A 16,102-nucleotide genomic window follows, 5' to 3' on the forward strand; every position below is an offset into this window, starting at 1 on the left:
ATGGCAAGTGCCCCTCCTGAACAGAATCAGAATCACTGCTCAGCCATAAACAACAGCATCCCACTGATGCAGGGCAACCTCCCCACACTGACATTATCTGGAAAGATCCGAGTGACGGTTACTTTCTTCCTTTTTCTACTCTCTACAACTTTTAATGCTTCTTTCTTGTTGAAACTTCAGAAGTGGACTCAGAAGAAAGAGAAAGGAAAAAAGCTTTCGAGAATGAAGATGCTTTTAAAACATCTGACCTTAGCCAACCTGTTGGAGACTCTGCTTGTCATGCCACTAGATGGGATGTGGAATATTACAGTTCAATGGTATGCTGGAGAGCTCCTCTGCAAAGTTCTCAGCTATCTGAAGCTTTTCTCCATGTATGCCCCAGCTTTCATGATGGTAGTGATCAGCCTAGACCGCTCCCTGGCCATCACGAGGCCTCTAGCTATGAAAAGCAATGGCAAGCTCGGACAGTCCATGATTGGCTTGGCATGGCTCCTCAGTAGTATCCTTGCTGGACCACAGGTAAACCATTATCATGAACTTGTTTGGATATGGCAATCACAGATTTCCTATCTAATCTTGAGTATTGTATTGTATTATTGTATGTCAAAGGCAGTATTGTATTGTCTTCGAGAGCTTGGATTCTGGAAATTCAAGAGCAAAGTTTAATCCTGGCTGTTACCTTGGGCAAATTTTTAGCTTCTCTGGGTTTCAGTTCCTTCATTTATAAAATGGAGGTAATGCCTATATTATGCAACTTTTGTAAAGATAAGAAGAACAATGTATTAAAGTGTCTAGCATAATCTCTAGTACATAGTAAATGCTCCTCAAAAAATGTGGCTATTGTCCAATTGGACCTCATCCCCATCTTATTCTTTCCTCTAGTTCTTCTTTTGCTCTGGTTGATACGGTAAATGGAGAGAATATTTAGGAACTATGGAATTTGCATAGGTAGAAAGTATTTATAATTTGTCTTATTTGGGATTTCTTGAGTGGAAACTAATCTGTTTCTGTCGCAACTTAGAACTATTGTCAGCTAGTACGTTGTTCTGGAGTTTGCAGCTGGGTGGGACTGAATAAAGAGGAAAAGTGGGAAACCCCGGACTTCTGAAATCTGAATATTTCTCTGAGATTGACTTGAGCTTTTCTGGAAAAAGTTTAGACCATAACAGGCTGTTAGCAAAATCAGGTACAGGTAGATATTGTTCCAGATTGTCCTCATCTGAGGCAACCTGGTTAATTGGCCTGTAGAATTTGCCTTTTTTTCAGCAGTCATATCTCTGAAGAAAAGGACACGGTCTTACAAATAGCAAAGATTCCCTAATAACAGATGAGTAAATTGTCTCTATGCTTGTAAATGTATCGTATGATGATTAACCCAGGGTACAAGGATGTGTCAAGAAGTGGCATCAAGGTTAACCAGGATGTTCCCAAAATCTGCCACTACAAATGGAATTTATGTAGACATTCTAACTGGGCCAGGTGCTTTAAAAAACAAAAAGAAGAAACATAAAACAACAACAAAAAATCCTGCCATGCAAAACTCATTAAATACAGTTAAAACACTAAAAAGTTGGGCCACCAAATTTTCACCACCAATTCCTCACTTAACTAATATTTCATGGATATTAGATCAATTTAGTTGGGGTGTGTTTTATGGCAGGAGGAATGGGAAAAACTAAAGTACTTTGTATGTCAAAGGCAGTATTGTATTGTCTTCGAGAGCTTGGATTCTGGAAATTCAAAAGCAAAGTTCCTGGATAAAGGCATATGACGATTCTCACGGTGACTGAATATACAAGAATGGGTATAGTAAATACATCTCTTGAAATGAGACTATTTAGCTAAGGCTATGGTTTAAGTTTTCCATTTTGTTTCTTTAAAGTAAGAGTGTTGCCTATTTATTCTTTTTCTTAGGAAAGATAAGTTAGGTTCTTCACACTGAGCAGGATACTGATGGTTTCAAAGAAACCACCCCCCAAGAAAATGTAATTCAGTTGTGGAGACAATACTTTTATAAAACTAATACAACCATATACTAAACATTTATAAAACCTAGTACCAGTGTAAGAAGGAGAAATGAGTAAGAGTTGAAATGGTAAAGGAATGATTTAAGAAAAAAGTAGGATAAGCTGAGTTTTTTCAGATGAATGGTATTTGGATAGAAAAAAAAAGTCAAGGATCACACATATTTTTCAGGAAAGGTTGAAATGTGTGATTAATTTTCACGGGACACTTATCTGGCTGAAGTGAAAGATTGAGAGGTGGCACCAGCAGGATATCAGATTTGGTGGTTGCTCCCTTGTCTTCCACTTCTCGTGTACTATTTGTCATAAAACATCATGATCATGCATTTGCTCGTCTTTGTCATTAAGGAATACACTCTTAAATGGTGGAGACTCTGTTGTGTCCAACTTCATTAACATTCACTGTACATAATAGGACAACTAGCAGAAATAGAAACTTTAAGTGTTCAGATGATCTAATTTCTCTGCAGATCAAATAAATCCTTCACTTTTTCCTTTAAAAACAAATTGGCTTCATTCATTTAAATGAATGAATGAAAGGAATAATGGACCTATATTATAGAAGACATTGATAACCAGGGGAAATTCTGAAATTAATGTGGGAGCCACATATCCTTTGTGAGTCCTATGCAAGAAATAAAATGATTTTTTAACAAAAATATTTTAGGAAAATTTTCATAGACCCAAATAATTGCGAGAAACAGAGAAACCTTTTCTGAATTTTCTGGCAATGAAATGATTAGGTTGGTGGCTAGGGTGGTCTCAGAGAGCATTGATTTTAAGAGGGACATTTCAAACAAAAAACAAAGTTTGGCAACAAATTGGATTTAAGGAGATAAAGAGAACGGTATAAACTAAAGCTCTAATATTTTTAGCCAAGGAGTTTTAACAGTGAAACCATTGAAATAGGCAGGTAGGTTGAGAACAGAAGTGTCTGCCTGTTTGTTTCTCTGTTTGAAGGGGGAGGGAAGGCAAACTGTGAAAAGAGCTGAAAACATTTGCTTTAGGACATGATGATATCAGTATAAGGTCTTTGGAGAAGTATAGCCATTTGGAAAGTAGTTGGTAAGTTAGGATACTGATGAAAGTCTGAAGAAGTAGAAATAAGTCAAATTGTGATAATAACTGAAATGCAAATTAACAATTTCAACCTTCTCTAAGCACTGTCCCAGAGGGTATAATAAAAATATTGATTTATTAATTCAATTATCTTCATCTAAATATGTCACAGCAATAATAGAAAGATAGTGCCAAATACTTATCTGTCTTGATATAGTAAAAAGAAATTATGAAATTAAGTTTGAATTGTTTAGGATTTTCATGTAATAGCCTGACCTCAAATACATCACTCTTCCTGAGAGATTTATGTGAATATGGGCCACAGAAAATGATGGTATTCTTTTATTTGGTAAAACACATAATTCATCCTTACTTTCAGCAGCAGATTATATTTGTAAAGCACTTTGCCGAAGCTTCCTGAAAAACCTCACTCTGTGCAGCACATAACAGCCATGTTACTACCACCACCCCGCATATCAGAGAACATACAAAGAGAATCTTTGAAAGCAATGGCGTGCACACCTTTCTGGCAGTAAGAAATGCATACTACATTGGGACTTTGTTCCTCACACACTTATAACTGGGAAAATTTTTCATAAAATATTCAACACCATTCCACTTCATTTTTTTTTTTAAGTTTACTTATTTTGAGAGAGAGAACATAAGTCAGGAAGGGGCAGAAAGAGAGAGGGAGAGAGATAATCCCAAACAGACTTCCCACTGTCAGCACAGAGCCCCATGCGGGGCTCAATCCCACAAACTGTTTAAGATCATGACCTGAGCCCAAATACAGTCAACCACTCAACTGACTGAGCGCCCCTCCATTTCATCATTTACTGTTTCATTATTTACTGTTGATTGCCACTGACTGATGGGTACAATCTGCATTGCAAAAACAACTGGTTTAAAGGGATTCATTGACTTTCTCAATGTCACTTGACCTGTTGGACTCATGTCTTTGTATTAAGTCCGGTTTTTCTTTTTATTATAGCTCTCTCTCTCTGCTGTCTCTCTGAATAAAAGAGGTTTTAATCCCATGACTAATGTTACACATGTTTAATGGGGAAGATGAAAGACTGAAAGGGCTTTTTACTTCTAGACTGTGGCACATAGTAAGCTTCACCATGCTCTGTGGATAAGCCCACTGACAAAGGTGCATCCTGTAACGGCTAATTTACATTGAAAAGATGAATTTAATCATCATCTTCCGGTTTATATATTGATTGTCTATTGCTTGAGAAATTCTGTGATGGTCTGGGGATATATTTTCAGAAGTTCTAGCATAGCATAGCTCAATTTTCAAACTTTTTCCTAGTAATGGAACTTTTTTTAAAAAAGCAAAATTCTAAGGGTGCCTGGTGGCTCAGTTGGTTGAGCATCCAACTCTTGATTTAGGCTCAGGTCATGACCTCACTGTTCGTGAGATTGAGCCCCACACTGAGCGTGGTGCTGACAGCACAGAGCCTCCTTGGGATTCTCTGTCCCTCCCTCTCTGCCTCTCTCCCTCTCACGCTCGTTCTCTCTCTCTCTCTAAAAAGAAATAAGTAAACTTAAAAAAAAAGCAAAATTCTATCTGGAGCCCCAATGAAACATACAAGTGGAGCTGTTCTTGCTAAAGAGAGGTAAGGGAAGCCAATCTTCTGCTTGACCATTTACTAGCCCTGCTCATGGTCTCTAAAGACCTTAGATTTCCCTGAAACAAAGCTTGGAAGACAATAGAATAGTAGAAATGGCATGAATATTGGATTTTAACAAAGTTGGTTTCAAATCTCAATGCTGTCTCTTACCATCTCTGTGGTTCTGAGTAAATTACTGTAACTAAGTTTAAAAGCATAATTGTGAAGAATAAATTATAAAGATACATAAAATCATCTAGTACAAGACTTAATTTTTAAACACTCTGATAATGTTCATTCCTTCCTCTCCTCCTGCTTTCATTCTTTTGTTCATAAAGAGTTTTTGAAGTCAGGAGATAAAATAATAGGGAAATACGAGTATGAAAATTAAATGATCCTTTAAGAGACAGCAAAGAGAATTGGCTTACATAAAGATTATTTCCAATTTCTCAGAATTAAAACATTCATTCTGACTGATAAGTTTAGCCAATCTACTCCCTAGTCACCAGGCTATCCTGCTCATTCTGAAAGCTATATATGCTGATGCATAATAGTTCTAATCTTAAAGGTATTATTTATAACAGTCAAATAAGAAAGGAAGGAAGGAAGGGAGGAGGAAGGTAGGAAGGAAGAAGGCAGGCAAGGAGGGATGCAAGGAGGGAAGGAAGAGGGAGAAAAAAAAAAGGTAAGGAAGGGAAAGGAAGAGAAGGAACAAACATGAACTGAAAGGCAATCTGCTTTAAGACTATGTGTGGTTAGGTTCGTAAGTGCATGTTGAGGATAAAACATTTCCTGAATTAGATGTGTCCGTATCTAATCAAAAATCACATGCTTTCCAATGACAGTCATTTACCACCACAAGAGTTACAGAGTAGCAGATTATTTGCAGAAGTTCATACCACTAGCTTATCCATGTTAATATGGAGCATACATTCGGACAGCTTTTAAATTCTAACATTAACCCAGGTCAGAAGGCATGATATATGAGACATCCTTTTGGTCTTTGGTGTAAAGATACATGGCTGGGGGTGCCTGGGTGGCTCAGTCAGTTGAGCATCCAACTTCAGCTCAGGTCATGATCTTGCAGTTCATGAGTTCGGGCCTCACATCGGACTCACTGTTGTCAGTGCAGAACCTGCTAAGGATCCTCCTTCCTGGCCCTCTCTCTGTCCCTCCCTGTCTGTGCTCTCTCAAAAATAAACGAACATTAAATATATATATATTTATATATATATAATATAAATTTATATATAAATATAAATATAAAATTTTATATATAAATTTATATAAAATTATATAAATGTATATTTATGTATGTGTATATATATGTGTATATATATGTATGTGTATATATATATTATATATATATACATGCACTTGACAGGAATGGAATGTGTTTCTGAACTTGACAAGGAGCTTAAATTCAATAAACACTTGTCACACGTGTACAATATGCCAAAGAACTATACTGGAACATAGTAGTAGCATACTAAATACATAAACAACAACAATAATAATGATGATGATAAATGTTAGTTATTGAAGACATAAATATGTGCCAGGAAATATGCTAAATCCTTTTGCATGCATTATTTCCTGTAAGGCTCCCAACAACTCTCTATATTGGATACAATTATCTTTTTTTTTCATTCATAAAGAAACTAAGGTTAAGAATGTTATATACAATGTCCAAGATTACTGTCTAGTAAGTGTGGGTGTCAGTATATCCAGTTAACTCCATACCCAGAGCTTTTAAATACTACACTATATCACACCATGCAATGTTGTCTATTTCCTTTTTTCCTGTAGGATGCTGGAGAAGGATATGGCAGGAAAGTCTTAAGTTGAGAATAGATGCTTAAGAGCTATAAGGAAATAATACATGGTATACATTTACAAATATATAAATAAACATATGAATACACATTTATAAGTTGTGTGCCCTGAAATTTTTTTTCATAATAATGTTTATAACTCATATAGTGCTGTGTGCCAGGCATTATTAGAAATGCTTGGCAAGTATTAAATCATTTAATTGTCTTGACAGCCCCTAGAGGTAAATACTATTAACATCTCTGTTTTATAGATGAGGAAACTGAATGAAGTACATTATCTAAAAATAATTACCTCTTGGGGCTTCCCAGGTGGCTCAGTTGGTTAAGCGTCTGACACTTCCTTCCGGCTCGGGTCATGATCTCACTGTTCACAGGTTCGAGCCCCATGTCGTGCTCTTTGCTGACAAAGTGAAGCCTACTTAGGACTCTCTCTCTCCCTCTCTCTGCACCTCCTCTGCTTGCTCATGCTCTCTTTCTCTCAAAATAAATAAACATTTAAAAATAGTAATAAAGATAATTACCTCCGGAAAAGATTAGACAATAACGTAATTAGGCTGGGATAAGGTGAGGGTTAAAAATAATACTCTAAGAAGCATATGCAAATGACTGTAAAGAAGGAAAACATACTTCTCTCGTTTATGGCAAAATAAAGCAAATACTGATGAGAACTGAGGTCAGGTATGAGAAAGGAGAAACAAAGAAATTAAAGAAATATAATCCAAAGACGAAAAAAAAAAAACAAAACAAAAAACAACCCACGAACTAAAGTAGATCCCTATACTAATCATTCAAATGAACATGACCTTGGAGCACAAAATAAACTGAACCTAGGCTAAAACAATTTATGGGAAAGTAAGATTCTCAGTTACCATAACACTTTACCATATCACTCTTTTAGCACTTATCACAGTCTACCTAGTACGTACGACAGGTGTCACAACCATGCTATTATCTCCCCTACCAAATTTTAAATTCTCTGATAACAGGATATATCTGGTTCATCTTTTATGACAGAGAGCACCTAGTTTTTGAACAAGGAGTTGCTTTAAAAATAAGCATTTATTAAACGAAGATGATAACTATCAGCTCAAATCATAGTTCTCTATTTCAAAGTCAGATTAAATTTCCTTAATAACTTGCAGCCCAGTGACAAATACGTGAGGCAGGCACAATATACCTTTTCTCCAGGAACTCCTTACTGTCTTTAAGTTAATGCTTTGCTAGAGGGAAAAACAACCTTAGCTGGAGGATAGCTAGGCCTCCAGCGTCCTGTGAGTTTTCTTTAGCATATGAAAATCTCTTTTGAGAAGGAGGGAGCCAAAACATAAGAGACTCTTAAAAACTGAGAACAAACTGAGGGTTGATGGCTGGTGGGAGGGAGGGAAGGGTGGGTAATGGGTGTTGAGGAGGGCACCTGCTGGGATGAGCACTGGGTGTTGTATGGAAACCAATTTGACAATAAATTTCATATTTTAAAAAAAGAAAGAAAGAAAATCCCTTTGGAAACACACTCCTTTGACTTTACCTTCCCCAACTCCAAGTACATAATCAGTCTCTCCTCAGGGTCCAGGCACCTCTTCCACCCAGAGGACCTGTCCTAGTGCTTTAATAAATCATCTTTTTGCACCAGGAAAAAAAAAAAGCCATTTTATTGAAAGGTTTATCATATTAACTTAAAAAGATGAAATATTAAAGTGAAAATGTGGCCTAGTGCAGAGAAGAAAGTCAAACTCGGATCATCTGGGTCCAAGTATGATCAGGAAGTTGTGGAGGGAAGTATCTAAGGTTTTAAAGAAATACTAGATTCTCAAGTTCTTTGTAAAGTAACTCTTCCAAAGACTCACAACATCTGTTGGGTCAAATTCAGAACTGAACTTTAAATTTAAAGTCAGTCTGCAAAGAAGTATGGAAAACTTAAATGGTTACTTTGTGATACGGAAAAAGATCTGGATTATAAAATAGAACTAGCTGAATACATGTTTGAGTTTCTGAGCTTTAAATTTGATGATATGATCATTGTGCACCCTCTAGTGGATTAATTTAACAATACTATTTTGCCCTTGAAAAAAGATCTGAAACTGAAAATCAACATTTTAATTACAAATAAAAGATAGAGCATTATATTTTATATTATTTTACTTATATTTTATTTAGAGTTTATTATATTTATATTATATTAAATTACTCTACAAGCAAAGAAAGGAAATATAGGGTTGTTGTGTTTTTTTTAAAGCATATTCCACTACCACTCCATCACCCCAGAAAGGAAACAAATCCTGGGCCTGTGGAATTAATTAACTTAACTGGATTTACTAATTCAATTAAAGACTTTAAAAAATACTGTCCCTCAATTGCTTAAAATTTTAAAAATCCTGTAACTTTTTTTTTGAATTTATTTGCTATTAGTTTTAAAATGCTTGGTCACTCTTATATTTTCATTTTAATAATGTGTCATGGTAAAATGAAGTTTCTCAGTGGAGAAGCTTGGAAATGACTAGGTAAGAAGTTCACTTGATAAATGGGGAAAATTTCAGTGTATATTCATTAGTATGTGTTTTTGAAAAGTACTTGGCAACATTTCTTTATTCTTTCTTATTTCAAATTTTTATTTAAATTCTAGATAGTTAACATATGGTAAATTGGTTTCAGGTGTACAATTTAGTAATTCATGACTTACATATAACACCCCATGCTCATCCCAACAAGTGCCCTCCTTAATATCCATCACCCATCTAACCCATTCCCCACCCACCTTTCACCATCAACCCTCAGTCTGTTCTCTTATGGTTTCCCTTCCTCTCTTTTTTTCCCTTTCCCTATCTTTACCTGTTTTGTTTCTTAAATTCCACATGTGAGTGAAATCATATGGGATTTGTCTTTGACTGACTTATTTCATTTAGCATAATACACTCCAGCTCCATATATGTCGTTGCAAATGGCAAGATTTCATTCTTTTTGATGACTGAATAATATTCCATTATATATATATACCACCTCTTCTTTATACATTCATCGATTGATGGACATTTGGATTCTTTCCATAGTTTGGCTATTGGTTTTTGTTGTTGTTTTATTTTATTTTATTTTATTTTATTTTATTTTATTTTTATGTTATGTTATGTTATGTTATGTTATGTTATGTTATGTTATGTTACTTTATTTTACTTGTTTCAGGGAGAGCATAGTCAGGGAAGAGGGGCAGAGGGGGAGAGAGAGAGACAAAACCTTAAGCAGGCTCTACACTCAGCATGCAGCCTGATGCAGGACTCAATCCCACAACCCTGGGTCATGACCTGAGCCGAAATCAACTGACTCAGCCACCCAGGCACCACCATAGTTTGGTTATTATTGATAATGCTGCTATAAACCTCGGGTGATATGCCCCCTCAATCAGTATTTTTGTATCCTTTGGATAAACACCAGTGTAATTGCTGGCTTGTAAGTACTTCTATTTTTAACTTTTTAGGAACCTCAATACTGTTTTCTACAGTGGCTGCGCCAGTTTGCATTCCCACAAATGGGGCAAGGGGGTTCCCCTTTCTCTGCTTCCTTGCCAGTATCTGTTTCCTGAGTTGCTAACATTAACCATTCTGACAGGTGTGAGGTGGTATCTCATTGTGATTTTGATTTGTATTGCCTTCATGATGAGTGACGTTCAGCATCTTTTCATGTGGATGTTAGCCATCTGTATATCTTTGGAAAAATGTCTGTTCATGGCTCTGCCTGTTTCTTAACTGGACTATTTGGTTTTGGGTGTTGAGTTTCATAAATACTTTATAAATTTTGGATATTAACCCTTTATCAGATATGTCATTTGCAAATATCTTCTCCTATTCTGTAGGCTGCCTTTAAGTTTTGTTGACTGTTCCTTTCGCTGTGTAGAAGCTTTTTATCTTGATTAAATCCCAATAGTTTATTTTTGCTTTTGTTTCCCTTGCCTCCAGTGACATGTCTAGTAAGAAGTTGCTACAGCTGATGTCAAAGAGGTTGATACCTATGTTCTCCTGTAGGATTTGGCTTCCTGTCTCACATTTAGGTCTTTCATCCATTTTGAATTTATTTTTCTGTTTGGTATAAAAAGTCGTCTGGTTTCATTGTTCTGTATACTGCTGTCCAGTTTTCCCACCATCATTTGTTGAAGAGGCTGTCTTTTTTCCATTGGATATTCTTCCCTGCTTTGTTAAAGATTAGTTGACCATATAGTTGTGGGTCCATTTCTGGGTTTTCTGTTCTGTTCCATTGATCTATGTGTCTGTGTGCCAATACCATACTATCTGGTGATTGCAGCTTTGTAATATAACTGGACATCTGAAATTGTAATACTTCCAGCTTTGCTTTGCCTTTTCAAGATTTCTTTGGCTACTTGGGGTCTTTTGTTGTTCCATACAAATTTTACAATCGTTTGTTCTAGTTCTGTGAAAAATGCTGGTGGTATTTTGATAGGAGTTGCATTAAATGTGTAGATTTCTTGGGGTAGTATAGACTTTTTAACAATATTTGTTCTTCCAATCCATGAGCATGGAATATTTTTCCATTTCTTTGTGTTATCTTCAATTTCTTCCAGAAGTATTCCATAACTTTCAGTGTGCAGATATTTTACTTCATTGGCTAGGTTTATTCCTATCTATCTTATGTTTTTTGGTTCAATTATAAATTAGATCAATTCTTTGATTTCTCTTTCTCCTGCTTCATTATTGATATATAGAAATGCAACAGATTTCTGTATGTTGATTTTCTATTCTACAACTTTGCTAAATTCACATATCAGTTCTAGTAATTTTCGGTGGAGTTTTTCAGTTTTTCTACATAGAGTAGCATGTTGTCTATGAATAGTGAAAGGTTGGTTTCTTCCTTGCCAATTTGAATGTTTTTTATTTCTTTTTGTTGTCTGATTGATGAGGCAAGACTACCATTACTATGGTAAATAACATTGGTGAGAGTGGACATCCTTGTCTTGTTAATGACTGTAGAGGAAAAGCGCTGTTTTTTCCCATTGAGGATGATATTAGCTATGGGTTTTTCATACATGGCCTTTATGATGTTGAGGTATGTTCCTCTATCCCTACTTTGTTGAGGGTTTTTATGAATAATGTTGTATTTTGTTAAATGCTTTTTCTGCATCTATTGAGAGGATCATATGGTTCTTGTCTTTTATTAGTGTGGTGCACCACATTGATGTGCAAATATTAAACCACACTTGCAGCCCAGAAATGAATCCCTCTTGATCATGGAGAATAATTCCTTTCATGTACTGTTGGATTTGATTTATGAGTATCTTGTTGAGAATTTTTGCATCTATGTTCATCAGAGATATTGGCCTTTGGTGGGGTCTTTGTCTGGTTTTAGAATCAAGGTAATACTTGCCTTATAGAATGAGTTTGGAAGTTTCTTTCTATTTCTATTGTTTTTGGTGGGGGGAACAGTTTGAGAAGAATAGATATTAACTCTTCTTTAAATGTTTGGTAGAATTCCCCTGGGAAGCCATCTGGCCCTGGATTTTCGTTTGTTGGGAGATTTTTGATTACTGATTTAATTTCTTAACTAGTTACAAGTCTGTTCAGTTTTTTTTATTCCTTCCTGTTTGTTTTGGTAGTTTGTATGTTTCCAGGAATTTATCCACTTCTTCCAGATTGCCCAGTTCGTTGACATAAAATTTTTCCTAATATTCTCTTATAATTGTTTCATTTCTATGGTGTTGGTTGTGATCTCTTCTCTTTCATTTGTGATTTTATTTATTTGGGTCCTTTCTCTTTTCTTTTTGGTAAGTCTGGCTGGAGATGTATCAATTTTATTAATTTATTCAAAGAACCAGCTCTTAGTTTCATTGATCTCTTCTGCTGTTTTTGTTTGTTTCCACATCATTTATTTCTGCTCTAAGCTTTATTATTTCCCTTCCTTTTTTGGCTTTAGACTTTATTTGCAGTTCCTTTTCTAGCTCCTTTAGGTGTAAGGTTAGCTTGTATATTTGAAACTTTTCTTGCTTCTTAAGGTAGGCCTGTATTGGTATACACTTCTCTCTTTTGACTACCTTTGCTACATCCCAAAGATTTTGAACTGTCATATTTTCATTATCATTTTTCTCCATATATTTATTTTATTTCTTCTTTCATTTCTTAATTAACCCATTTGTTCTTTAGTAGAATATTCTTTAATCTCCATGTATTTGTGGTCTTTCCAGATTTTTTCTTGTGGCTGACTTCAAGTTTCATAGCATTGTGGTCTTCAAATATGCATGGTATGAGCTCAGTCTTTTTGTACTTGTTAAGGCCTGATTTGTGACCCAGTATGTGATGTATTCTGTACAATGTTCCATGTGAACTCAAAAAGGTGAATATTCTGCTGTGTTAGGATGAAATGTTCTGAATATATCTGTTAAGTCCATCTGGTCTAGTGTGTCATCAAAGCCATTTTTTCCTTGTTGATCTGCTTAGATGATCTGTCCATTGCTGTAAACGGGGTGTTTAAAGTCCCTTCCTATTACTGTATTATTATCAATGAATTTCTTTATGTTTGTTATTAATTGATTTATATCTTTGGGTTCTCCCAAATTGGGAGTATAAATATTTAGATCTTATTAGATATATTCTTAGATATTATTCTTAGATCTTCTGGTTGGATAGATCCTTTACTTATGATTTAGTGTCCTTCTTCATCACTTGTTACAATCTTTGGTTTAAAATCTAGTTTGTCTGATATAAGTATGGCTACTCTGGCTTTCTTTTGATGTCCATTAGCATGATAAATTGTTCTCCATCCTGTCAATTTCAACCTGCAGGTGTTTTTAGGTCTAAAATGAGCCTCTTGTAGGCAGCACAGCAATGGGTCTTATTTTTTTATCCATTCTGTTACCATATGTCTTTTGATTGGGGCATTTAGTCATTTTTACATTCAGAGTGATTATTGATAGATATGAATTTAGTGCCATTGTATTACCTATAAAGTCATTGTTTCTGGAGATTTTCTCTGTTCCTTCTAATGTTTGGTGTTATTGGTCTTTCTTTCCCACTCAAAGAGTCCCCTTTACTATTTCTCGCAGGGTTGGTTTAGTGATCACAAACTCTTAGTTTTTGTTTATCTAGGAAATTCTTTATCATTCCTCCTATTCTGAATGACAGTCTTGTTGGATAATGCATTGATGGCTGAATATTTTTCCCATTTGGCACATTGACTATATCATGCCACTCCCTCTGGCCTGCCAAGTTTCTGTGGAGAGATCTGCTGCAAAACTTATTTGTCTTCCCTTGTAGGTTAATGATTTTTTTCCCTTCTTACTTTCAGGATTATTTCCTTATCTGTGTATTTTGCAAAGTTTACTATGTTTTACTGTTGGCCTCCTTTTGTTGATTTTGATGGGGGTCCTTTACGCCTTCTGGATTTCAATGTCTGTTTCCTTCCCCAGATTAGGGAAGTTTTCAGCTATAATTTACTCAAATAAACCCTCTGTCCCTTTTCCCCTCCTTCTTCTAGGACTCCTATGATACAAATATTATTATGCTTTATGGAGTCACTGAGTTCCCTAAGTCTACATTCATGATCCAATATTTTTCTCTCCTGCTTCTTTTCAACTTCATTATTTTCCCTAATTTCATCTTCTATATCACTTATTCTTTCCTTAGCCTCTTCCATCCTTGTTGTCATTACACTGATCAGTTTTGCATCTCAGTTAAAACATTTTTTATTTTAGCTTGACTGGTTTTAATTCTTTCATCTCTGCAATAAGGGAATCCCTAGTGTCTTCTATACTTTTCTCAAGCTGAGGTAGTATCCTTATGATTGTTGTTTTAAATTCTAGTTCAGGCATATTACTTACATCTGTTTTGGTTAGATCCCTGGCTGCGACCTCTTCTTGTTCTTTCTTTTGGGATGAACTTTCCCATCTTAGCATTTACCTAGATCTCTGTCTTCTAATGTTAGGAAAGACCGTTACGTTTCCTGCTTCTGAATATAATGGCTATATTAAGAAGAGGTTATATACTGTCCAGGGCCTGGCACTTCAGGAAGTTTTTTTGGTGTATGCTGTGTGCACCCTGCTGTAGTGTCTTGGCTGCTTTTTCCCCTCAGATCAGTCCTCTGCAGAGTTTCTTCTTACCTGCAGTGGGGAGTGTTTGGACCTTATCCTGATGTGGCAAGTTTTAACCAGTTGGTTTTGGTCTGCTTGTTAGAAAAGCCAAGATCCTGTTCCCCCTAGAGCTAAAGCGTTGCATCACTCTATGGTCAGTAGACTTGGTGCATATGGAGGGTGAGGGGCTTATGCTGGTCTTCTGGGGGAGGGGCCTGCTGCACTGGTTCTCAGGCTGACTTGCCCTAGTAGAGGTGCACCTGCAGGGCACAGTGGGGCAGGGCTTGATGTAAGCAGCTTCAGCCTCCACTGGGAGTGCTGTGTTGCTCACTGAAATCTGTCTGTGCTGATGGGTGGGTGAAAATGGTGCCATGCCACCTCACTTTCTTGTCCCAGGAAAGGGGAGTTCACACATATCTCTTTTTAGCAAGCCCTCACATAAGTGTGAACAATCTCTACTCTTGTGTTCCAGGCTTCCATCAGAACCCTGCCTTCACCTTGTCTGTGTCTGAGCTATCTGGTTCAGTGCTCCTGTGTTTTAGCTCAGGCATGTGGCTGGGTTTCCAAACTCCAAATTTTAGGGACATGCACTGATCTTTTAGGGAAAGTTCTCACTGCACTGTGGTTGGTGCCAGTTTGTCCCAGAAAAGAAGTCACACAACCATGCAGGGGCTCAGAGTTTATGATAAAACACAGCCAAAAACTGACTTCCAGGTTAGCTGTCCTCAGCAGGTGCCTCTGCTGCTATGCTAATTAATGGGACCTCTCAATGGTGCCACCATTTCTTTTGTCCTCCGAGAGGCAGTGCCACCTCTCCCAAATACACTCCAATAAGGGGAAATGTCTTTTTTCAGTGCAACCCAAAGGATCCTCAGAGCACACGGTCTGCTCCTGGGCCTCTGTCCTCCTTCCCCACAGGAGCATCACTAAGCCTGCCAGGCATGATTCCAGCAATGGTGCAGACTTCTAAAACTTCAGACTTTGAGTTCTGCTGCTTGTAAAAACTTACAATAATCAGCTCCTTTCATTTTCCCAGTGAATGCTTTTGGGGAAGTGTTTTTCTTGTGCAATCCCCTGTATGCTGCTTTCTCTCTCTCCCCTCTCTGTGATCAGGGCTCCCTCCCCTCTACAGCACCTACAATTCATTTCTGCCCCAACAACTCTCCACAGTTCCTATCTTCCACTATGTGGCCATTTTTCTCCCTCTAGATGTGCAGATTGTCTCTCAGTCCTCAGACCAATTACTTGCGTGTTCAGAATGATTTTATATTTATCTGGCTGTGTTCAAGGAATGAGGCAAGCATAGGGTCCCCCTACTACTCTGTCATCTTTGCAACGTTTCTTAAATGGTTGATTCATTTGTGTTTTAAAAACAACAACAAAATAATTTCACACTTAGAGAAAGGTTGCAAGAATCATACAGTTTTCTGGAATATCTTGCCCTCAGTTTCCCCAAATATTAACATTTTACTACATTACTTATTTGCTTTGTTTCCTATACATTTTTTC

General features: G+C 36.6%; 1 protein-coding gene across 1 annotated transcript in view; it reads left to right on the top strand.

Moving 5' to 3' along the window:
* Positions 1 to 16,102, top strand: part of GNRHR (gonadotropin releasing hormone receptor) — a 21,015-nt gene continuing 4,913 nt past the window's right edge. Inside the window, exon 1 of the mRNA NM_001287228.1 lies at positions 1 to 519. Within this exon, the coding sequence (NP_001274157.1) occupies positions 1 to 519 (519 nt within the window). The remainder of the gene's footprint in view (positions 520 to 16,102) is intronic.

This window comes from Felis catus, chromosome B1 (genome assembly GCF_018350175.1).
Source record: "Felis catus isolate Fca126 chromosome B1, F.catus_Fca126_mat1.0, whole genome shotgun sequence".
Taxonomy (NCBI): Eukaryota; Metazoa; Chordata; class Mammalia; order Carnivora; family Felidae; genus Felis; species Felis catus.